The 24,029-nt window shown below is 36.8% G+C and overlaps 3 protein-coding genes and 3 non-coding genes across 7 annotated transcripts; 5 read left to right on the plus strand and 1 right to left on the minus strand.

The window, feature by feature from the left end:
* Positions 1-296: 296 nt before the first annotated feature.
* Positions 297-6,683, minus strand: LOC103943537 (protein MEI2-like 5). 2 transcript variants are annotated; one of them, XM_048582256.1, is made up of 13 exons: positions 6,418-6,683; positions 5,109-5,151; positions 4,879-5,022; positions 4,328-4,797; positions 3,622-3,780; positions 3,400-3,516; positions 3,139-3,290; positions 2,891-2,982; positions 1,804-2,770; positions 1,635-1,719; positions 1,458-1,526; positions 1,038-1,262; positions 297-913 (listed from the first exon to the last, which is right to left on the minus strand). In XM_048582256.1, exons 2-12 carry the CDS (start codon positions 5,137-5,139, stop codon positions 1,071-1,073), a joined length of 2,478 nt encoding a protein of 825 aa, XP_048438213.1. In that variant the 5' UTR covers positions 5,140-5,151; positions 6,418-6,683; the 3' UTR covers positions 297-913; positions 1,038-1,070. The 2 variants fall into 2 exon arrangements, with proteins under 2 accessions (XP_048438213.1, XP_009352121.2); XM_009353846.3 differs by having other exon boundaries at positions 1,083-1,262; positions 6,418-6,681.
* Positions 6,684-13,192: 6,509 nt separating this feature from the next.
* LOC103943546 lies at positions 13,193-20,167 on the plus strand. Its single transcript, XM_009353856.3, has 11 exons — positions 13,193-13,268; positions 14,352-14,549; positions 15,084-15,220; positions 15,321-15,455; positions 15,756-15,866; positions 16,214-16,498; positions 17,188-17,387; positions 17,612-17,921; positions 18,396-18,506; positions 19,059-19,250; positions 19,728-20,167. Exons 1-11 carry the CDS (start codon positions 13,193-13,195, stop codon positions 20,073-20,075), a joined length of 2,103 nt encoding a protein of 700 aa, XP_009352131.2. The 3' UTR covers positions 20,076-20,167.
* Positions 20,168-21,271: 1,104 nt separating this feature from the next.
* Positions 21,272-23,407, plus strand: LOC103943557 (60S ribosomal protein L32-1). The gene is made up of 4 exons (XM_018646533.2): positions 21,272-21,412; positions 21,561-21,663; positions 22,812-22,993; positions 23,081-23,407. The coding sequence occupies exons 2-4, from the start codon at positions 21,574-21,576 to the stop codon at positions 23,208-23,210; spliced, it is 402 nt and encodes a 133-aa protein (XP_018502049.2). The 5' UTR covers positions 21,272-21,412; positions 21,561-21,573; the 3' UTR covers positions 23,211-23,407.
* Positions 21,767-21,852, plus strand: LOC125476569. Its single transcript, XR_007257895.1, has one exon. It is a non-coding gene; the product is annotated as a small nucleolar RNA U31b (small nucleolar RNA).
* Positions 22,233-22,310, plus strand: LOC125476566. Its single transcript, XR_007257892.1, has one exon. It is a non-coding gene; the product is annotated as a small nucleolar RNA Z195/SNORD33/SNORD32 family (small nucleolar RNA).
* LOC125476567 lies at positions 22,398-22,481 on the plus strand. Its single transcript, XR_007257893.1, has one exon. It is a non-coding gene; the product is annotated as a small nucleolar RNA Z196/R39/R59 family (small nucleolar RNA).
* Positions 23,408-24,029: the final 622 nt, after the last annotated feature.

Consider the following 24,029-nt stretch of genomic DNA (forward strand, 5'->3'; position numbering starts at 1 on the left):
CTTCAGATGATCATATATTGGTTGGAGTTGGAGATTCGAACTTGGGTATAAGAAGTCGGGCACACTGCTCTGATTGCTAAAATTGATCCTAGTCCGTCTGGAAAAATGATTTGCAGACACCTCTGATTATTTTTGTCTGAAGATTCATCTCCGATTTGTTCAATCTGAAGGTTAAGAATATGCAAAGATGTGCATACGAAACAAAAGGTGCGTGAAAATTACTTCCCGTTTCAATATTCAGCTACACATTTGATAACATTTCGATGATTAATTTGAAGCTGAGAAATATCACGATCTCAAATGAACATTTGAATTTTCCATTTCAAGAACTGCAACAAATTAATAACGCCAAAAAGCAGCAGGTTTTTCCCCCACCATACAATTTTGTACCCCAAGTCAAATAACCACCCCTCCCTCAAAACACTTGTACTATGATACCTATATGCACATCATATTTGCAGACTAACTTATCCACACCCCAAAGTCGCACAACAAAAATGAGCCCAAAATTCAGAAACCTGCACAACCGGCGGCAAACGCTGTCAGCAGGGAGAATTGGATTCGTTGACATGCACCATCGTTCTCTCATCTGACCGTTAACTGCAGATAAACAAAATGCTGCCGAGTGTTTCCAGTCAAACCCTCTAGAAGATACTAGTAAAAGGAGCTACAAAAGAAACTCTGCATCCCATACTTCTCCGACTCCTACATATATATACTTGATAGTGTATGATGGTTGGAAGCCACAGCCACCACCAAATTCAGCAGTAGCATCTACTTTGATACACTGTTAACTCTTATCTGGCTTCTCGTCAAAGCCACGCTCTGGGCTTCCTGATGAATCAGAGTCCAACTCCTTTTCCTGACCGACCTGGATGTCCAAATTGTTGGAAGGAAGATGCTCTTGGATGATCTATATAGAACAAATGGACAGGGGTCGTGTCAAATGTCTTCAAATGTATGGAATATCAAAACAACTCAACTAGTTTTATGAAGCAAAGAATCAAAGAAAATGCGAGCACATTAATAATCACTACAAGTTTCATGAAGCCATTGTTTTCCTGTAGTGTTTACTGTTTTACCTGATCACCAGCCTCAGAACCCTCAGAATGAAAGAGAATCGGACGACAACGTTTGTCTTCATTCATTAGGCTTGAATTTTGAAAGTGGGCTACAAGAGCCACCTTCCCCTGGATTCGAGCATAAGCCAAGGAGGCAACTTTCTCACTATTGAACTTCTCCCACTTCTTTCCATTAAATGCCTGTAGAAAAATGGAAGTAAGTGTACATTAATAACACATCCTGCTACCATGCCGGTACCATTTCGGTTTCTCAAGGAGAAGGCTCAAATTGACAGTATGCATACCGTTCAATGAATACAATGATGTAGAAATAACCCAAAGAATTGAACATAAAATCCAAAGAGGCGAAAGAACAAAAAGAAAACGAAAAAGCACCTCATAAAACGGGATGATATGTGAAGGAGACAGCATATTGATAAATGCATAGCCCACATTGCATTTGTTCTGCACATAAAGAATATCAATCAAGGGAGAATTGTAGAAGAAAATAAATGAAAATATATTATCGCATAAAAAGTATCAAAACAAACTCTTAAGGAAACCAAAAATTACCTTAAAATCAATTGGCAGATAGAGAAAATCAAAAGTACCCCTGTGATTTTCATCTATTGCAGCAAGTAACATTTTCGAGGTGTACCTGATAGACAACAAGAATATGAAAATCATGATAATGGCTGTCAAATATGATAAATACATGAAATATTGTAGAAGTCAGTCTTACTTGTTTGGAATATTTTTAATCATTAATGTTGTTCGAGTATCTTCCCCGGAGACAATCTTATCCAAATCAAGCTGAAACTGCTTCTTGCTATCAATCTGGGTCCCATTATTCTCCATTCGTCTGCTTCTCCCACGCTCAATCAAACCATCTATGCTTGTAGGTGGCAGTCCTGCGTACGGGCCATTCCCTAAAAACACAGGGCTAAGCTTCGGTGAGCCCACCATTTTAAAGCTTGACGAACTACTTTCAGACATGTTTCCCAGTATGGATATGCCACTATTTCTTGAAGCACGAGCACCCATGTTAATCATAAAATTTCCACGACTGGGGCCCAAACTCATGCCTCCATAGGCAGTGGGACCCAAAAAAGATGTTTCTGGTGACTCTGGAAAGTAATTAAAGCGGCTGTCTAAATGAACACCAGATGGGGCAGATCCAACATGATGATGATGATGATGATGATGATGATGGGAAGAGCTGAGCAAAGAGCCATTATGACCTGAGAATGGAAAGGCATGCCTCTTCCCATTGGATGTAAGTTGATGTCCCACTGATTGGTGATGCCAAGCTGAAGAGTTGGTGTTTTCTGAGAAAGGAGTCGGACTCCCCCAAAGGAATTGCGGGCCTGATAATGTTTCCACATGAGATCCACTTGAGGTTGAAGGACTGAACGAGGGCATGGATCCTTGGAAATGGGTTGAGTTCTCTGGAAATGAGTGGGATTGTTGAAATGCAGATCCGTGGGATGAGTTTGTATTGGAAAATATATGATCAGCATGACTCCCCCTTCCATGGTTATTGCCAATGGGTGCAACCTTCACAGTGTTTGATGTCTGGGGATGCAGAATTGACGCTAATCCAGACAAATGGTTGCTGTTTGTTGGACTAATTGTCCCGAAACCAGGAGATTTACTAATACTCCGTACAGGACTATGTTCCATTGGGTTGTGAAACTGAGCCCAGTTACCTATGAAGAATTTTTTGCGTTGACCTCATTTTGTAAGAAAAATGCAATAACAGAAAATATTTACTTGTTGAAGCCTTGTATGTTCACAAGTGATAAAATTTATCTCAAATGAGAAGTTACCTGGTGGAGAGATGGTTATCGGGGAACCCACTGGATGTTGAAAACTCTGAGATTCATCTTGTTCAGGGTCTTGATTCAGTTGCAGCATCAAGCTAAAAGGTAGAAAATATAATCAATTAAAGACACCAACAGTTAGTTCAAACTTCAAACACAATTAAACAAACCAAAATCCAAGAAACCAAATAGAAACAAGATCACAATAAATAATCACAAAGCAAGAAATCAAAACATTTATATTGTCAACTCACTTTCGACGAGCTCCACCAGGTCGACTGGGTTCAAGCTTTATGCGTTTACCAGCTATGTCACTCCTATTTAACGACTTAAGGGCTGCTTCTGCAGCTCTAACATCATAATACTCAATAAATTTATGATGCCTCTTGTGTGGTGTTTCCCTGATCTGCTTTGTACAATGAACACCAGAAACAAAAGTTAACCGCCTCATACTTTCAAAAGTAAATAAACACAAAGCAAGAAATAGAGGGGGTGAAGCAAGATACAATCATCACCTCTTTGACCTCGCCATAAGCCCCAAATATTTGACGGAGGTCTTCATTTGAAACTGATGGATCCAAATTGAAAACTACCAAAGTTCCTTGATTAATATCCTTCTCTGATGGATTATCCTGGTGTTGCATGAGAAAGAATGCAAATATTGTAATTTATATATTTTCACATATACAAATGAATGTCAAAGAACAACTAATTTAGTACTGGAAAGTTGTTTTGACCTTTGGAATTGAGAAGTGAATATCAAGTTTCCTCCGTCGCAGAGGCTTGTTTTGTAATGTGCGCATAGCAGTTCGAGCAGCACGAATATCATAATAAGATATCATCACAAAGCCCCTATGTTTACACGCAGTGTACAGCGTTCTAATATCCCCATATTGCTACAAAATAGAGAAATGAAAACACAAATTACGAGCTGGATCTTCCAAACTGTATGGTGTCAGATGATGCATCAGATTTTATAATTTAAACAACTGTTCTGGGATTCAAATACACAATGCCCTATGAGTAAGAGGCAAAACGTGTACAAATGTATGATAAGTAAAACCTGTACATCAATATGAGAAATAAAAACTGGTGGCTTGGTCATCTAGCAGAATAACTGAAATGGAACCAAATCGTTAGAAATGAAAAGAAAAAAAAGATGAGGTGATAGGTACTAGTTTCCTTTTATGCACGGAAAGAACATGCCAGATAACGTCAGTACTTCAGATCATCCAAAAACAAATTAATACATTGCTCCTATTCACAGTTTAAAATCAGGAAATGCATCTTATGCTCAGAGAGTGAAAGATTTATGCTAAAATCAAATGGGTGAGTAATAGAATCCATTACAATTTCTCGAGAGGGGATTAGAAAACCGAACAAAGGATATGGGTATTACTGGTATGAACATGAACACAAGGAGTTTTGCCTTGATTAAACTACCTCAAAAAGTGTGCTTAGTTCTGAATCCTCGACATTACTATTGATATTTCGCACAAACAATGTTCTGGAAGGATGCTCTCCATATGGATGTTCTCCAGCAACAGCTCCCATACCATTTGGAAGGGCAAATTGAGCCATCCCATTCCCAGTAGAACTGTCAGCTATACTTACTTTTGACATGCCTATTCTCAGGCTCTCCTGTGCATCAGTTTCCAATTCCATGCCGCCTCCACTACCAAATAGATCATAATCTTCCAAGTCTTCCAGTGAACCAGGCAACCCGCTGAGGTCAAGATCATCTGCTGTGCCAGCTAATAGCTCCTCCTCATCGCCAGGAAGCGAGCTTCCAATTGCATGAGTTTCAATTTCTTCAAGCGGATCATTACCCTCCAAAGTTTGGTGGATTTTTTGTAAGCCAGACGAAAGATCATAAATAGATTGATAGCCATGTTCAGTACCATTCACATTCACTGCACATATGCAAAAATAGAATGAGGCATTCCCTTCTAAATCTGGACATTAAAAATCTTAATACAATAGCTCACACATACACTTCGGATGTGGAAGAACAGGTAGTGAGCTCGAAAAGAGGGTAGCATCACTTGAGGCATTGTAGGCACCAGATCCAGATAAAATACCCCATCCTCCTCTACCCACTTCTTTAGGAATGCCCACCATTGGAACCTCAGTTGAGCCTACAAGACAAGATAACAGACATGCCAATCAGATCACAAATAGCACATAATCAGTACATACACAATATACAATTGAAGAATATTACCAAAAGATGAAAAGTTCAAAGATTGATTCATTGCATCCCTTTCCTGTTTACCATGAACAATACATAAGAGTTAAACTTCTGTGATGGTAACAAAGTAAGAGTAAGATAATATATATATATATATATATATATGTGGGGTGTGCTATCCACACACCCCTTGATAATTTCTGTCCGTTGATCTTCTTCAATTCATCAGATCCGACGGCCAAAAATTAAAAAGGTGTGTGAGAAATAAAATGGGGTGTGTGGATATCACACCCCTATATATATAATTGCTAATATATATATAATTGCTGGGAGTACACTGATGCTATTGGCCAATGAGAAAAACCAGTGCGTGCACAATGAAATTATTGCGAGTAAAGGAACTCAAACCTTACTTGTGCTCTAGTAATGAGTTTCAAGAAAACACAATACCGTTCTGTTTTAATCTTATAAAAATCAAACCCCAAACTCATCATCATGTTCACAGTAATACCACTGTGTTATATATTTAGCATATCGGAAGTCAATCATAATTTTCAAATCTTTCTCACAGTTTAAGCAAAACAGAAAATTTCTTAAGGCCACACATAGGTGCACAGAATCAAATATCCCATCCCTAAAAAATCCAGGAGCCCTTTCCTTTTAAACCGAACTGTAGTTTACCAATTTAAATGCCCCTTAACGAAGTGCAGAGAATTGGCACCAGAAAAAATAACTTCCATCGAAGTACTTGGTTTGCCCGATTCAAGAAATCAAAGGCGTCTCGACATAGAAATACATCAAATAACCAGTTTGGAAAGGAATTAACAGCATATTGTACAGAGGGTAAGTGTCCATTTCTCTATAGGTAGGACAATTTACAGCCAGAGATAAATGCTCCCGTCTTGAATTCACAAATATAAACAGTTATTTATATGGAATCAAAGACCCATACTTTTTTAGATAACACTAAAAGTTTCAAACAGCCTTTAAATATTCTATAAAAAAAATTAAAAAATTTCTCAGAAATGCATATCAGTCCAAGCTCTCAAGTCCTCAGAGTGGGGAATTACTGATTAGCACAGTTAACTCTTGGCTCCTTTTTGGCTATGAACAAATTAGCACAGTAGCCATCTAAATACCCAAAAAGTTCGATAATTTATACAATTTGGTCAAATTTTATACAATTTCCAGCAAAACCCAATACTCAATATTCTAAAAGGAACCCAATAAATGATTGAAGCAACATTATACACAACTTTTGCAAGTCCAAAAAAACCCATTTGATCAAACTTACCAAATACTGAAAAAAAAAATTACAACCAAAATATGGATTAAAAATTACCTCAACAGCTAACAGAGGCAAAGGCAAACCCTAGAGCTTCGAAGTGAAGAGACGATCACAGAGACGGGAGCAGGCTTTCTTCCTTCCCCACTCCTGCTGCCACTCTCTCTCTAAAAACCAATTGGAAATTATTTAGAGAGAGAAAGGAGAGAGCGATGATGATTGGACGAAAAAAGTACAAAAAAACCTAAAAGGAAGCAGAGAATGATTGAGAGAGGGAGGGTTGGGTTTGGGTCTGGGTTTGGATTTTGGCTTGTGAGGTGGTTTCAACTTTCAAGTGCTATTTAAATTGAATTTTTGGTAATCCACAACAAGAAGTTAGTCTTTTTTGGATAAGTTAATTAATTTCGAGTTAAATCTATATTATTATAATAGTTACTAGCATTTGCTTACATAATTTGTGTGTATGAACACATTTTTTTAGAAAATGAGAAGGAGAGAGGGGGAGAGAGAGAGAGAATGTGGGGAGAGTGGGAGGTTTTTGTTTCTGGTTTTTTTTTTAATTTTAAATATTAGAGATATTTTAATATCATATGTAGGTGAGGCTTCAATAAAAAACGGTAAAATTTGGATATGTGAAATTAAATTATTGTCCATCATTTTTTTTGTATAATAGAAGGTTAAGTTGTCTTTTCTCCCTCTTTTGGATGACAAATAAAGTTTCATTAATTAATAGATATAATAGTAAGAAAACCCTCATTATCAACTTTTTTCCCCTTTTTTCTTATTTTGCCCTCACTTTTGATACACACTATTGACAATGGGAGGGCAAAACAGTAATTTTGTACCTTTTGACAAAATGACAATCATATCCCTATTTTTCCAATTGTACCCTCACTTTTGATACATAATATTTACATAAGGAAGACAAAACAGTAATTATGTAATATTAAAAAAAATATGCACTTATTAAGAGAAATTGTTCACACACACAATATGTGTGCTCTCTGCTAGTTATTAAAAATTAAAAGCAGAGAAAACAAAAAGGGGGATAGTTTTACCGTTTGGTTTAATGCTTATCCCACAGTATTATGCCATGGTTGGCATGATAATTAGCCATGCCATTATAGTACTCGTTTGGATGCTTTTAAAATGACTGAAAGCGTTTTTGGTGAAATTGATTTTGAGTTCTAAAAGCACTTTAAGTGCTTTTTTAAAGAAACACTAGATATGTGCTTCTTGCAAGAAGCACTTAAAGTGCTTTTTCAAGATCCACTTAGAGTTTTACTAATGATTGGTTTCAAAAACATTTTCATCAAAAGCACTTTCAATCATTTTAAAAGCACATCCAAACAAGCTCATATACCCCAAGAAACATTTCAGTGTTTTCGGAACACGGGTAATACTTCACATGTAACGTATCAATGCGTGTATAATGACATGTGGCGTACTAGTACCGGTACCACCACGTGTTCCGGCTACACTGAAAAATCTCTCGTATACTCCATCATATCTTTAGGTTTGTAAACTAACAATTTAATAATAAAAATGGTTTGTAGCTCAAGTGGTTAATAATTTTTAAGTTGATGGTTAGTAGTCTAATAGTATTCGTCTCTAATAGCAAACGGAAAGTGTTAGGTTCGAATATCGTGAATGAATTCAATACAAAATTAATATGGTTAGCTCGTATATATAGTTATCTACCCCTTACGGACCAGAAAATCAGAGTCGTATTTATACCCTTTGTAACTAAGTTCAAGTCTTTCCCTCCTAATTTAAAAAAATATATATATATTTCTTTAGAAAAAAAAAAAATGATTCTGACATTATAGTCATCCGGTTAGGTTTTCAACTCACTTAGTATTTTTTTAGTAATAATATTTTAATTTAATATAAACTATAAACAGGAGAATAAAGATTCTAACCCAAGTGTGTAGATGAAGCACACGACTCTCATCGACCCAAGTAAATTTAATCAATTTGACATGTGCGTACAAGTAAGTTGTTCCCCCCCCCCCCCCCCCCCCCCCCCCTTCTCTTAATTATTGAAAGGAAAAGTGGGAAATGGGTCTCACACTCGAGAAAAATTTAAGAGTTTTCAACTTTGGAGTAATGTATGAATATTCCACTTGTTATCCATTAACTAGTTGATTTATGGACCTTTTGCTTTTGCATAACATATTCGTCCTCATACCTAACTTTCCCATTAAATAATATAATATATTCAAACTTGGTCTAATCACAAATTGATGACTTGTCAAACATGATTTGTCCAATGGAACCGGATCTCCTCCGGAACTAAATAAATTGAACCTAAGGATCAAAGGATCTCGACTGTTGAAATTTGATCTAACAGCTATAATTACTATCTTTTAGAAGGGTCTTTTGTTTGTAGTCGTTGAATCAAATTTTAATAGCCTAGATCCTTTACTCAAGAGACTCAATTTATTTGAGTCCGGAAGGGATCCGGTTCCTTGTCCAATTTAGTTTCACACTGTGATTCTTGGAAAGAGATCATCTCCGGATCTCTTCTACCAAAAGCCACCAATCAATTAATCTGGGCCCTTGAAATTTGATCCAATAACTTCAAACAGGGGTCTTATTTAAAAGTTATAATAATTTTAGCCGTTGGATCAAATTTCAAAGGCTTAGATTAATTGATTGGTGGGCTTTGGTGGGAGACATCCGGAGATGATCTGTTTCCTTGATTCTTAAACTAAATTCCGATTATTGCGTGACCTAAAGTATAATGGAGACAAAAATCGTAAGAAACATTGTTTTACAAGGAATTTGTTGCAACGATCCTTTAATTTTAATTGAATTTGAGCAATGATCTCTTGACTAAAATTTGTGACCATTGGTCCCCTAACTTATCAAATGGTGCAGTTATGATCATTTTTGTCAACTTCGTAAGAACTTCCGTCAAAATATATTTCTTCAAAGCGAAAATATGGAAAACCAAAATGAGAAAATTGTAGGAATGTCCCCCTAACTTTAACCCAATTCTAGCAATAGTCATTCCACCATGACTCATTTTGACGGAGTTGACAAAAATAACCATAAATGCACGTTTTGATGAGTTAAGGGACCAATAGTCAAAGTTTTAGATGAGGGACCAATGCTCCAATTGGGTTAAAATTGCAGGACTATTACTACAATTTTCTCTTATTATTGTGAGTCAGTGTTTAAAATATCGATATATGTGAAAATATTGATGTGCAAATTTATGAATATGTCAATATCGAAATTAGTTGCCTTCAACGGAAATTATGGAAATTTGCAATGGGGTGGATATATAAACTCACTCAGATTTAGTCGAAACTGTAGAATTATCAGAGAGACGGGCCATGCGGCCCACTTCCAACAACACCGATATTGTCCCCAACTTGGTAATTACCACATGCATAATCCGTCAAGTGTAGGGTTTTATCACAAAAGGTCTCGATATTAGTTGGAGTGGGGTTATGATATTTAAACTCTTATTTTCTCATTGATATGGTTGATGTGAGACATTTCAACACGCCCCCTCACGTCGGATCCAATTAGTGGGTCTCACGTGGGAGAGCCACACATCGACAACCACGTGGAGCGAAGGGGACTCACCTTACACGTGGAGCCAAGGGACCCACCATCATCGCGTGAGGCCAAGGGGACCCACCCATCACGTGGCAGTACGATAGGCCCTCTCCCTGGCTCTGATATCATGTAGAATTATCAGAGACGGGTCATACGACCCACTTCCCACAACACTGATATTGTCCCCAATTTGGTAATTACCACCTGCACAATCCTTCAGGTGTGAGGTTTTATCACAAAAGGCCTTGGTATTAGTTGGAGTGGGGTTAGGATATTTAAACGCTTATTTTCTCATTGATATGGTCGATGTAGGACATTTCAACAGAAACTAGAGAAAAGTTTATCAACAAAAAATTCAAAAGTTCAAAATCTACAACGAGTTACAATAAAATTTATGTAGTGAATCAGTATATATCATCGATATTCATTGGTGAAGTTTGCATTTAACCCCCTCTCCATATCGATCTTTGATGTTTTGGATATTTCGACGGAAATATCGACAATTTTGTAGATATTTTAAACACTCTTGAGATGCGAAATTTGTTGATGATGTTTATGAGGTGGTTGGGCAGAGTTGTCGATGCTCGTCTCTTATTGCAAAAGCTCAGTTGATAGGACTGTTCTTCTCTTATTGCTAAAAACATTGTTTAATTATTTTAATTTTACAAATTAAGAGAAAAATAACATGTTTCGTTCTAGGGATGGTGCAACTTAATTTTTTATAAAAAACACAAGTTGTTTTGCCAAAACAATAAGTTGAGCAAATTATGGCAGCTTGAGTTTTGAGAACACACGTTTGATAGTTTTAAAAGAAAACTTTCCCTTAAAGGATATGCATTTAGAAAAAGTTAACTTTAAATTTTCTCATGGTGTCTCTTGACTCAAACCCCAACCAAAGCTCGTGCACTTACTTGCAATCCAAACATAAATTAATTAGGGATTGATAGGGCTTCATTCATTCTCCTAATCCTTTTCCCTTTTTCTTGGACATTTCCAAATCTCGAATTAGTACAACAAACAACCTATGATGTGTTTAGCGGTCTCAAAATGGGTTTCATTAGATATCTTATAACTAGAAGCCTTATTTTTTCCGATTCAGTTCCCCCACCACCGCGAACCTCAGTTAGATTCAGGCATGATACAGTTTTTAGTTATTGGGAGAACTCAAGTACTCTCTTTTGGATCCAGAAAACAGCTCTCACAAGTTGCAAATTTTAAAACGTCTTTGTTCGAATACGCGATGATACAAAGCACATGACCTATACTATTTATATTTATCTTTCTTGTCTAAAAAAAAGGCATAAAAGCGCCTTGTCTAGTTTGGAGCTATGAAGCTTTCCTTATTATAAAAGGTAGTTTACTTGCTTACTTGTTAGAGGAAAGTAGCTTGCTTACTAAGTGTTTGCACTAAGAGAAAATGGCTTTATCGGCTAGTGCGCATGAGCGCACTTCCATTTTCCCTTTTCTAGTAGGGGTCCCGTGGTTCCTATGCCGCCGCGTTACCCGGTCCTTTCTTTTAGTGCTTCGACTCGAGGTGATAGCTTATAGCTACAATTTTAATATAAGTTTTCTCGGATGATTTATTTGGTTGTTGTTCCTTTTTTTTTTTTTGGTCAATATAGTTTACTAGAACATCTAGAAGCATAATAATATATGACTCAGTAATACGTAATTTAATACTTGAAAACTAAAAATTATATTGATCATGGGGAGAGTAGATGGTGATCTCATTTTCGTTTTTCCTTTCTTTTCATGTACCAACACAATCCTCTTTGGATTATTTTGGTGAGGATATAGGGGATATGTTAATCGTGTCCGTTCATCGTATATCGTGCATTCAGTTTTTGTTAAGTACTGTTTATGTTTATTTTTAAATAAAAATATTTAAAATGATTTTTGACTGCACGATGTACGATGAGAAGAAGAAGAAGAAGAAGAAGAGGAAGGAAGGGAGCTGGGTCGGGATGGGGGGAGGGGGGACGAGAGGAGGGTTGCTGGGCCGGGGGGAGGGGGAGACGGGAAGAGGTTCGCTGGTCGGGGGGACGGGACGGGAGGAGGGTTGCCCGGGAGGGGTGGAGGGTCGCCGGGCCTGGGGGGGGGGAGGGACAATTATTTTTTTTTTCTTTTCTTCATCCCTCTTCTTCTTCTTCTTCTTCTTGCAGATGTGGGTTTCAAATTTTTTTTTTTAAAGAAAAATAAGGTATTTTTTTAAATTAAAAATTTTATTTTATTTGCCACGTGGCAGACATTTGGCAGCCATGTCAGCATTTAACGAATCAATGAATGGAAAATGTAACGGAGGTATTATTTTGAAATAAAATAGTACTTAAGGTATGAAAGTGAAATGTTTTAAAAATGTTGTAAGGAATTGAAATAGACCCCAAACCTAAGGTATGAAAGTGTAATTTACCCAAAAAATAAACATACTAAAAAATTTTACAGTACACATGGCGACATATGTGTCATAAATAAGAGAAAATTTTCAATATGCCAAAGAATACGGGCCGGTACACAAAGTGTCATAATACAATTGGTTCGAATTTTTTTTTTTTTTTTTTTAAGTTTTCAACTAATTATATTATTACATTTGATAAACTAAGCAATGTTTCCGACACACTAAAAAATATATCGGTAAAAAAAAAAATTTAAAATACTTTGGTAGGTTCCCTCAAAGAAAACAAAGCACAGTTTTCCTAGGTCGCTTTAGTAATTGTCTTATCTCATCCATTTCTTTAATGTCACTTGCCAAAAATAAAGATTAAAAACAATCGTCATCTCTTTTGTCTATCTCAACTCTCCACTTCCCAAGTGGTGCCATGGAAACAGGGGGAGTATTTGATTTGAATTTGATTGATGTCAACGAATAAAAAACTTGATCAATCTAATGATTCTAATCTAATCTAAAATCTTGTGCAACTTGCAAAGCAAGTGCGTAATGAGTGTGGCCCTGTGAGGGAGTGGGACTCTTTCAAGCTTCAAACTTTCGAATTTGTGGCCCCGTGAGGGAGTGGGACTCTTTCAAGCTTCAAACCTTCGAATTTGGATCCTCTTCGGATCTCACAGTCAGGAACCTAAAGATTAGAGAATTATGATAATTCAATGAAGAAAAAAGAGATTCTAGCATTTGATTTGTGTGAAATGAGCTAACGAAATGAGTTAATAGAAACTATCAAATTCAATTTAAACGGTTTGAATTATCTGTTCCTCTGATATCGAACAATAAAATCAGGAGAGAATCTCTGTCCCAAACTTTCAAATGATGGAAGAGTTTTCTGAAATTGTTCTCCACATGGACGTAGAAAGTTGGGTTGGCGCGCACGTAAGCGTGTTCGTGGGTGGGGTGAGATTTTGTCGCCTAGTGCATCATCGTACGGCCACCGTGGCCAGAGCCTGATGCACGAGTTCACACGTTTTCATGTAGGAACACGTCCTTCTTGCCTGGAGGAGGGATATCCGATATTCCGCTTCTATGTACTGGGAAGCATGGAGAAAAAGATTATCTTCGGATTTTTTTTTTAGGGATTTAGTAATTGTACTTGTTCATTGTACATTATGTGATCAGTTTTCGTTAGATATTATTTACATTTGAATTTTAAATTTTAAATGATTTCTGACCGTATGATGTACGATGAACAAACACGATTGTGGGATCCTTAAGAAAAGAATCTGACGAGGATCATTTTCCGAAGCATAGTACATGGGACTTTACCGGAAAATACTCCATTCTCCATAAATACACACCAACCGACCATGGACTTTCACACTCTTTATTTCAATTTCGCCTAATTTATTAATTTTAATGACAAAAAATAAAAAGTTGCGTGTTAAGTTTTTAATAATGATTTAAAAAGAAAAGTGAAGACAAGGCGAAATTGAAAGAAAAAATAGTTATTAAACGGACGTAAGATATTAAATTGTCATTATGGAGGTGCAAAGTTTAGTTGTTGATATTCTCTTTAGTATAAATAAAGCAGATGTACAATTATCATCTATTTGACCATCTCTCTAATAGAGACAGGATTCACCGATACATGTAAATCTCGTTTTAATTAGAAAGATAATACAGATGATGATATATATAGATGATAAGAATATTATTTTTGTATAAACACAAAAAAGTTTAAAAATAAGCAGTTCCCTTCACAAGTACGAGGATCTAATAAAAAGAAGGAAAATTCATTTGGTTTTTCTTTGTGAGACATTTCTTGATTTAATGACAAAACAAATCACGGCCCATTGGGCCTTGAACAACTGGGTGTGACTGTAGCCTTACAAGCCCGTTCACTTTATTTCTCAAAAATGTTAAACAATTAATTAATTAATTAAAAAAAATATAAGGACGTTATTAACACAAATTAAAAGAAAAACGTAAAAATCAAGCCCGTTATCCTCGTGTAACAGAGCTTTGCGGGGCTGAGGGCGCCAAAAATGCAGAGAGCTTCTTCCATTCTCTGCTCTTCAAATCCACTTCCGGCTCTTCCCCCGACCTCTCACAGACTCGTCGCTCCGTTCCAAACTCGACCGACTCGTCCCGACTCAGTGCCCTCGCCCCTCCGGTTGCCCCTGGCTCGTCTGCACAATTACCGCCTTGCCCTCCCTCCTCTCCACTAGCACTGGTAACCTGCTCTTCACTTATCAGTTGGAGTATTGCTGCTCTTCACTTATCAGTTGGAGTATTGCTTTGGCGTTTTTTATTTTGCAGTGTTTGATTGATGGGTTTTGTTTATCTCAGTATTTTGTTTACTGGGTCTGATTAATTTTGGGTTTTAGTGGCTCAGAAGCTCAAAAATGAGTGAGTTTTTAGTAAGTTTTCAGTGGGAAATTCATATATTAAGGTGAAGCACCAGTAATTATGAGTTAACAACTTGTTTAGTAACTTAATTATGGTTAAAGTCTTTGCTTTCTTCTGTTATTAGCAACTATGTAATTTTAAAATCTGTTTATATGTATTGCATAATGTGATGAATCGATGGGAGTTTATGATAATTCCATTTGGTGGATTTGGTGTTTCGACCCAGATAGAAAAACCTTCTTGGTATTCATCCGAATTGAATACATATGTGGGATGCCTTTGATGATTTTGATGTACTTTCTTATGTTCAATTCAATTGTATGCTAAATTTATTTATTTTTGTGTTTTGTCACTTAAGTCACTGAAGAGATTGTTGAGACTGCGACAGCGGAGTTAGGATTCACTCAAGTTGGGTACATATCAAATGTCCACGGGCTACAAGGGGAGGTTCGTGTGAAACCCAGTACCGAATTTCCTGAATTGCGGTTTTCCAAGGTAACTATGTATTCGAATGGATTTGCAATGTGATTGTTTGAGGGTTTTATTCGTCGAATATTATAATCTAATTGTGGATAAATTGATGTTATTTAATTAGCCTGGGAAAAGATGGTTGAGACAACAAGTATCAGGCAGAGAAATAATTCAAGAAGTTGAGCTGGTGGAGGGAAGAGGACACCCTGGTCAGAAGAGTTGGATACTGAGATTGGGAGGAATTGAAACAGTGGATGAGGTGAGCTTATTGAGGGCTGGCCTTTGTTTTTGGTTGTGCATGCAATAATTCCCGTCTTTCACTTTTTCAAATTTCATTTCGTGTTAGTTTTGTTTATGTGTAAAAGATATGGTGATAGCCTAATATGGGTCTGGTGTCATCTTTGTTCTATTTACACATAAAAGATATGGTGTATACTATCTCTGAGCATTACGTTTAAGCTTTCCTTGGTCAAATCTATTGTAAGGGAGAACATTGATAAAGGTTTTGTGTTCACAATCATTAACGTTTAATGTCCCTATGTGGGGTTATATTTTTCAGGCCAGACAGCTAATTGGTTCAGCTTTACTTGTGAGGGAAGAAGATAGGCCGCAGTTGGAGGAAGGCGAAATTTATACTCGTGATCTTGTTGGGATGAAAGTTATTCTTAAGGTTCGTGTTAATAATGTCTTTTATTTTCAAAAGATATAGCTTTGGGCATGAAAATGCGTGTGTTCCTGACATCTACTAAATATAGATTGGTGTAATAATATCATTTTATACTAAATTCATTCTTTTGAAGAGACAATTTGTTTATCTAGTATTTTTCACAGATTTATGTTTCACTATATTTTTTTTCTGGAAAAATGTTTTGTCTGACTTTTATCTCTAGCTTTTGTTCATCAGTTTTCTTTCTCTTACTTAGCGCAGAAATTTGTCCTTTCCTTTTCTCGTCATGGATTCATCATCGGAACTCAATGTAGTGTTTTTACTGCTGTAACTATGTTCCTTGTTTTCAGGAAACTGGTGAACCTGTGGGAAGTGTTGTTAATGTTTTCAACAGCGGAGCAAGTGATCTTTTACAGGTCATGCTCGATACATCTCTAGATATCGTTGATTCAACTGGAAAGCCAAAGCCAGCAGGAACAAGATTATCTGGTCACCTTGTGTGGATACCATTTGTCGAAGAAATTGTTCCAAATGTCGATATGAACAGGAAAGAAATGCAGATTACACCTCCAAAGGGACTCCTGGAACTAAATTTACGCTTTGATGAGAGGTCCAAGAAAGAAAGACGCCAACTTGTGAGGCACACTCTCTTTTTTACACTTCATATCTGTTATTTCTTATTAACTAAGCCACCTTTTCCAAAATCACAAAATACAGAAATATGGTGTTTTTTGCATTATAGTCCATGTCATCAAGCTTTTTGTTCAATTCTCTTTGAAAGAATAACCAAGTCAAAGTCCCACCAGTTGGAACTTGGTTACAGTTGATGTGTTGGAGGCTAAGTGGATTATAATTTTGTAGATTGATAGTGTTATAATGTCCTATCATGGCCTGATAACAGACTTACATTAGGAAATTCCTGGCTTGCTATGGTTTAAAATATGTGGATCACTGATTACATGATCTTATGGAAATCCTAAAACCCATATCATCTATGAGATTTTGTACTTAGATATGTGAATTTATGAGTTTCATGTGATTAAATGATTATATTTCTTGTTACTGCATAGCTATGAGGAGACTAGGCAAGTGAACAAAATGCAAAATGCAGTTACATTCACCTCGTTATTGTCTGGACCAAAAATCATTGAGACTTTATAACTCTAAAGGGATTGCACAAAAACCTTTGAAAAGCTTACTAGTGTAGGTTACTGTAGTGAATTTAGATGTAGATTAATATCCCATCGATTTCTTTAAGTTTAAAACATGCTATTGTACTCAATGGCTTTTGTGCCTTTAGTTAAAATCTTTTCATATGATTCAGGAATGGAAAGAGAGAAAAAAGTTGCAGAAGCGCCTCATATCAGCAAAAAAGAAACTGTGTGATTTGGAGCAAAAACATGTGTTCGATGGGTTAAGATTTGGAGAGAAAGCACAAAGAAGCTTACTTGCTGATCAGATTGTTGGTGTAAATTCGAAATTGCTTCAACAGGCTCTAGAAAATGTTCAGATACCATCCAAAAGGTAATATGATTTGTTCACATGTTAGTTTTTTGTTCCTCTGCTTCTAGCATTCTAACATAAAATGAAATGGATTTCAGTCTCAATCATTAAAAATCTAATATGAAAAAAATGTATGTTGTATATGTAACTGTGTGAAGTGACTGAATAAGATGTCTGCTCTACTGCCAGATGTACTTGTCATTGATTAATATATTATTGAACTTTTGTCTGACTTCTTTGTTCAGATGGAATGTAACTGAGATGATCAATGCCCTTAAAGCCAGAGAAACAACTAGTACTCTGGAAATATCAGAGAAATGTCTCGTTTCTTCTGCAAGCAAAGATAAGCTGGGTACACATCTTCACTTGCAGGAGAAAGGACTAGATCTCATATCTAAAGGAAAAGTTGCCATTGCTTTGGTTGTAAATGACAATGGGAATCAGCAAGGACCACAACTGGCCTCTAACCCTGATCTTGAGAATTCTGATGGCACTGAGATAATAGTATCTTCCTCTCTTCAGACATTACTTTGTGACGATCAAAGATTTGTAAAGGTGATACTGTTTTCTTTTATTCCCTTGAGGTTTTTTTCTACGATCATCTTTATGCATAATCTATACTTTTCCATTTGTTCCCATAAGTTGTAAAGCTTGGAACAAACTGGTGATCACTTAGTTTCTGGATGGAGTTCTTGTGTTATGTGCATATTAAGAATCTGTTTCATTTTAAACGATATTTTTAATGTAGTCAAATTTTCTCAAGTAGATTTGAGTGGGGAAAAACAAATGTCAAACATATGTCATATACATAAACGTTTCTTTTAGTTGTGAAGATACACTATGGAGTGTGTGCATATTTGAATGTTAGTTTCCTCAATTGTATTTCCTTGAGTGTATTCAATCTCCCATTTCCTTATAGAAACCTCACAAAATACTTAATTGTTCTCCACTACGATGCATGTTTCAGTACAATCGATACTTTTGGATAATGTTTTCACAGTATGGTCTATTGGATATGTGTTATTGCAGATGGAAGATCGTGTGTCGGTACCTTTGGTTCTGGTTTGCTCGGCCCTGACAGTTCAATCTTTAAGGACGCATTTCTCAGAAAATGATTACTTTGGCTTCGTCCCTGAAAAGGTTTGTAGTTAAAGAATCAAGTGAAGAGTCTCTTGGTGATTTTGATATAGCATAAATGGCATGATACTATAGAAAGCATTAAACACATTAATAGTCACAACATTTTATAATGGTTACACTGTGGCATTGAAACGGTAATTCCCACCGGAGAGGATCAATGGTCGTATAAATTTAACATAAAAATTTCCTTCAATAATCAACTCTTCAATTTTTACCAACTTTATTTATACTGATAGTACAGGATATGATGCTCTAATTGAAAAGTTAGACCATTCCAATTGGACGAAGGTTTTGAATTTTAAATGTAGAACCTAATTATGATGTTCATGTCTCTAATGATATGAGCCTCGGACCCCTGTTTTGTGCGTGCATGTATAAGCTTAAGCTGGAAATGAAACTAATCATCCTATTTAGAATACTGTGCTGTACATGCGTCTTACTTCTTCTTCATATTGGAGGGTTTCTTTGTCTTAAAAAGAAATCTCGAGTAACTAGAGTTTGATTTTGTAATTTTGTATATGCTTCCTTATGCTCCCTTTGAACCTTTCACAGGTCTGGTTCTTAGAGGAAGAGAAACTTCCAGTTGTCAGCAATTCAGTGGAAGAAGAGAAGAAGCATAAGATTTTGATGAAATCACCTTGGGAAATACTTCAATTGCCTGTTGGATCTGGCGGAGTTTTCAGTTTGCTTTCATCAAACAATGTTCCAGAGAATCTCAGTGAAATGGGCGTGGAGTATATTGAGGTTAGCGAAATTTGTTATAGTTCATTACGTAGTTTTGGCTTTCTCAGAGCACACTTAAGAAAACGAGAGAAAAATCTTTAAGAACTCACAGATAAGATTTTATTTGCTCCAGTTCAGACATATGTTACATGTGATAAACTTGTAAAGCACCTAATTTACGTATAACCTGCCTATGCTAGAGTTGACAGTACCTGAAGTACTCTATGTTCATTTTCTTTTTTGTTGTATGAAGGCATTTTTTAACCGTGCCATGGCCTTTGCGTTAGCTTTCCCCAATGCTAATGCATTTGTCAACCAGCTCAGCATATGCCAAACTGTCTAGCAGATTACAGTATTAGTGTTTCACATGCTGCAGTCATAAGTACCTATGCCACGCATAGGCTTCGTATGAACACTGTGCCTGCTTGCATCATTGATATTTCATCCCTTGAGCACAGTTTCTCCTCCTTGATTCATTGCTTCTGCTCCCTCTTTCAGGTTTGCAGCACCAATCCTGGACACGTAGGTGTGAACTCACTACTTCTTGGTTTTGTTAACTCGTGGAAATCTGATATCGGGATCCAAATCTTCAAAGGCGGAAAGGACTACGAGGAAAGTTTTGACTTTATATTCTCAACAGACTTGATGACGATGTTGACAAAACAAATTGATAAACTCCAGTTCTATGCAACTCCGAAGCAAAATTCGCATGTTGAGATGGCGGGAAAAGAATGGGTGGACGTTACCCCCAGCTCTCCCAACTCTTATGAGTTCGGTTGTTCAATTTACAGCGCTTTAAAGGCCTGTCCTTCCAACAAGCTTTGTATAATGGAGGTTACAGAGTAAACCTTGTAATTTTGGGTACCCAAAAGATATGAACAGATGTGTATACCAGTCTTTTCAGTATATATGGATAAATATATGTTATTTTTGGACAACCGTACCAAAAAAATAGTCATTCATAAAACCCTAGCAACCCCAAAGGCACATACACAGCGGCTAGCTTGCTCTGCAAGCTACCAAAACACCTTACGGAAGCTCTTTGGGGAACCCTAAGAGAAGGTGTGTGTAGGTTAATGGTGGGAAGTTTGCAGGTCGAGGTCACCGTCCTTTGGCTGCTGAGTTCGCGGATGACATAACATTTTAGGGGTAAATTGTGTTTTGACACCCCGTAAACTATTACCTCAGTTGAAATTAACTCTCCTAACTATTTTTTTGGTAAATTAATCCGCTAAACTATTCGACATCAGCCATTTAGCCCTTCACTATCAGATCTGATAAAATTTTATTTATTTTGCCGTCAAATACTAAGAGCATCTCCAAAGGAGATGCCAAAATGTACACATCAGCTATAATAGTAAAAAAAGACCACACTAATATTCTCCAACCGAAGTGCCAAATACTATGTGGCGATGACATGGATTGGCAGCAAAAGAGGTTACTGTCAAAATTGACAGCAGCTTCAAATGTTTTTTTATTAATTATTAAATGTATTTTATTAATTTTTAATTAGTTTAATAATTTATTATAATTAATGTTGAGTTGACCGATGCAATTATCTTACTTTAATCTTCTTTTCAATCAAGGAAGGTGAACGGATTACTGATTAAACTTTAAATGTCCTTTATTAAATTTTAATTAGTTTAATAATTTATTTTATAAAATAATAATTTAATTTGACATATCGGTTGGAGAACAAAACTTTAAAAGATGTCTAAGTGCCACATAAGCTGTCAAAATTTAAATTTTATGTTCAAAATTTAACATCTTCTTTGAAGATGGTCTAACACTACTTTACCTTCAAGAGTGAATCATGTGTTGATCACATGCCAATATTTGACGGCAAAGTGCATAAAGTTTCATCGAATATGACGGTGAGAGTGAGAGGTTAAATGACTGATTTCAAATAGTTTAAGAAGTTAAGGGGTCAATTTCAATTAGAATAATAATTTATAGGATGGGTAATGTTTGGGCCCTACAGGGCAATAGGCTAGACCCAGTTTTCAAGCCCAGATCTCTTAACCGGGGTTACGTTAAACCCATTAGCCAAACAGACCAGATTTTAGTCCAACCCCGAAATCGCAAAACCCTAGCAACCCCAATCTCTCCCACTCTTCGCTTATAAAACCAACGGCCCCAGCTACAATCCGCAGCTCGGCGGCTCAGCAAAAACCCTATACACTGTAAGCCTCTCTCTCTCTCTCTCTCTCTCTCTCTCTCTCCCCGCCGCTTTCTCCGAGGAGTTCAGATCTGTTCTATGTATCTAAATCGATTCTATTAGGGTTTCGCTGATACAATTCCAATCTATTGTTTGGATGTTTGGATTTGCAGGAGGTAAGTGAATATGGCGGTGCCGTTGCTGAAGAAGTCGATCGTGAAGAAGCGGGTCAAGCACTTCAAGAGGCCCCAGAGCGACCGCAAGGCCTCCGTCAAGGTATAATACCAAAATCCTTCATCTGCCATTTTTTTCTGATTTTTTTCTTTATTTTTCTTTATTTTTTGAATTTTTGTTTTGTTTTAGTGTCAATTTATCTGGAGAAAATGATGATACTGTTGTCGCCCCAGTCTTACTTGCATTTTACAATGGATGCAAGATGGTGATAGACATACTTATATCTGATTCCTTTGCCATATATTTAATTCGGTAATTAATTTGTTTGTATAGATTTATATAACCGTTTGATTGGGTTTTTTTTGGTTGAATTTCGTTGCAAACGTATGGAACAATTGTTTTCGTGTTGTCGAAGCGGTACAAGATACCATTTCGTTATTTGAACTTGGTTTTTGATGGATATGAGGATAGCTATTTCGCCGCTGACTTACTTGCATCTTAAGATGCAATGTGGTGAATTCGTGATCGACTATCTGATCTTTTTTAGCAATAAAAATTTGGGTTTTTACCATTTGATTGGTCAATTTGTGGGCAATCTACAGAATTTGCATCAGTCTTATTCACAAGTATACTGGTTTGTTCGAAAGGGTTTTAATTTTAAGCGATATGCAACAAGAAGTGATGATTTGTACCCATCTATTCTGCAATTTGAATGATGAATACTTACATGCACTACCATCTGATCTTTGTTGCATTTCCATTTTCATTTACCACTTTTAGTAATTTGTTTTGTTTTCTTAAGATTATTAACTCTTTTTTTTGTTTGTTTCTAAGTCTGCAATCCGTGATGCAAATATTTAACGCTAATGACATCCTGTGATTATTAAGTTAAAAATCACCATCTTTCGACTGAGATTGCAGTTTGAACAGTTAGTTCATACATTGTGATTGCTCCGTTTGTGTCTAATATGTGGTCGTGTGTGTGAATATGCATTGGTGTGGTATCGTTTTAGGAGTCGTTTGCCTATGGTATCTGATGTCCAGATTTATTATCTGTGGCTGGACATTTCGTTTAACAGGGCGTACATAAAAGTTTACAGGTCTTTGCGACACAGTTAGCTTTGATTCTCAACAGCTTTCTGTTACTTTAACCCTGCAAACATTCATTTTCCTACGTTGTTTATTTATCGGACCTTAGCTTGTTTTAAATTGCTCTGACTAATCATGTTAATAAACTTTTGGTTTGACAGCCCAGCTGGAGAAGACCAAAGGGTATTGATTCTCGTGTTAGAAGAAAGTTCAAGGGATGTGTTCTCATGCCCAACATTGGTTATGGGTCAGACAAGAAGACTCGCCATTATCTTCCCAATCATTTCAAGAAGTTCGTTGTGCACAACGTCAGAGAGCTTGAACTGCTGATGATGCACAACAGGTAAACCGAGGACCTTTGTTTTGCCTCTGTAAGTTCCGATTTAGTTTTCACATAATATTTCTAACTTGCATCGTCTTTCTCAATCAGGACCTACTGCGCTGAGATTGCACACAATGTTTCCACAAGGAAGAGGAAAGAAATTGTTGAGAGAGCTGCGCAGCTTGATGTTGTTGTCACGAACAAGCTGGCCAGGTTGCACAGCCAGGAAGATGAATGAGCTCGTCTCTAACCTACATTTTGTAGTGAGCATTATTTTTTGGCACTATGATGAGTTGTAATCTTGATACTTTAAACACCGAGCATCGGATTTTTATCCGTTACAATGTAAGCAATTGAACATGGGGTTTTATTTTTTATCATGATTCCGTTATGTTTGAACTATGTTCATTTCAAATCCAGTACCTTCGTATTTCATTTTGTTGCCAGAGCTGCCGTACGAAGTACAAATAAAGTTGCCATGGTCGATCCCAAATAGATCTACAAATTCATCTCCAAGAAACGTAGATCTACACATTCGTCTTCGACGCCGGGCGATTCACTCATCTTCCACTCCATCTCTCTCTCTTTCGCTTCCATTTCAACTTCCGCAAGCAGTTAAGAAGCGCCCTTCCCGCTTTTATCGTCGTCTCCTCTCTCGGGCATTACGTCGAACACCTTCACTTCAATATCAGCTTCCAGTTCTTCCGACTTGTCGAAGTCTGGCTTCCGCGTAATTTTCATCTTCTTTGCGACCAAATTGAAGTCTCTGGTTTCGATTTCAGAAGCTGCCTCAGTGCGGTGGTTCTCCACCGCATGATGATCGGCGCTGTCGATGGTAAGGCGGCTCGCCATTGATGATCTCCGCTACGAGAACTCGATTTGGTAGTAGTGCAGTCAGATTCAGGCAGAGTCCATTATATAAACGACTATCAAAACGGTGCCGTTGGCAACTCAAAGCAAATTTCAATTTTGTTATTTATTTCTCCTTTTTTTTTTTTGTTTGGCCCCTCCGATTTGTTCCATTTCTATATGTGATCTTGTTACAATATTTCCAAAT

Source organism: the organism of the source record quoted next, unplaced genomic scaffold (assembly GCF_019419815.1).
Source record: "Pyrus x bretschneideri cultivar Hongxiangsu unplaced genomic scaffold, Pyrus_bretschneideri_v1 Contig19, whole genome shotgun sequence".
Classification (NCBI taxonomy): Eukaryota; Viridiplantae; Streptophyta; class Magnoliopsida; order Rosales; family Rosaceae; genus Pyrus; species Pyrus x bretschneideri.

Coding starts and splice junctions, on each gene's coding strand:
- LOC103943537 (XM_009353846.3), bottom strand. CDS start 5,139: ATGAATCAATCTTTGAACTTTTCATCTTTTG. Junction 2,983..3,138: donor CCTGGTGGAGCTCGTCGAAA/GTGAGTTGACAA, acceptor TCTACCTTTTAG/CTTGATGCTGCAACTGAATC. Junction 2,771..2,890: donor GATAACCATCTCTCCACCAG/GTAACTTCTCAT, acceptor AATTCTTCATAG/GTAACTGGGCTCAGTTTCAC.
- LOC103943546 (XM_009353856.3), top strand. CDS start 13,193: ATGGAAGAGTTTTCTGAAATTGTTCTCCACATGGACGTAGAAAGTTGG. Junction 15,867..16,213: donor GGATGAAAGTTATTCTTAAG/GTTCGTGTTAAT, acceptor CCTTGTTTTCAG/GAAACTGGTGAACCTGTGGG. Junction 17,388..17,611: donor GTTCAGATACCATCCAAAAG/GTAATATGATTT, acceptor TTCTTTGTTCAG/ATGGAATGTAACTGAGATGA.
- LOC103943557 (XM_018646533.2), top strand. CDS start 21,574: ATGGCGGTGCCGTTGCTGAAGAAGTCGATCGTGAAGAAGCGGGTCAAG. Junction 21,664..22,811: donor ACCGCAAGGCCTCCGTCAAG/GTATAATACCAA, acceptor TTGGTTTGACAG/CCCAGCTGGAGAAGACCAAA. Junction 22,994..23,080: donor CTGCTGATGATGCACAACAG/GTAAACCGAGGA, acceptor TTTCTCAATCAG/GACCTACTGCGCTGAGATTG.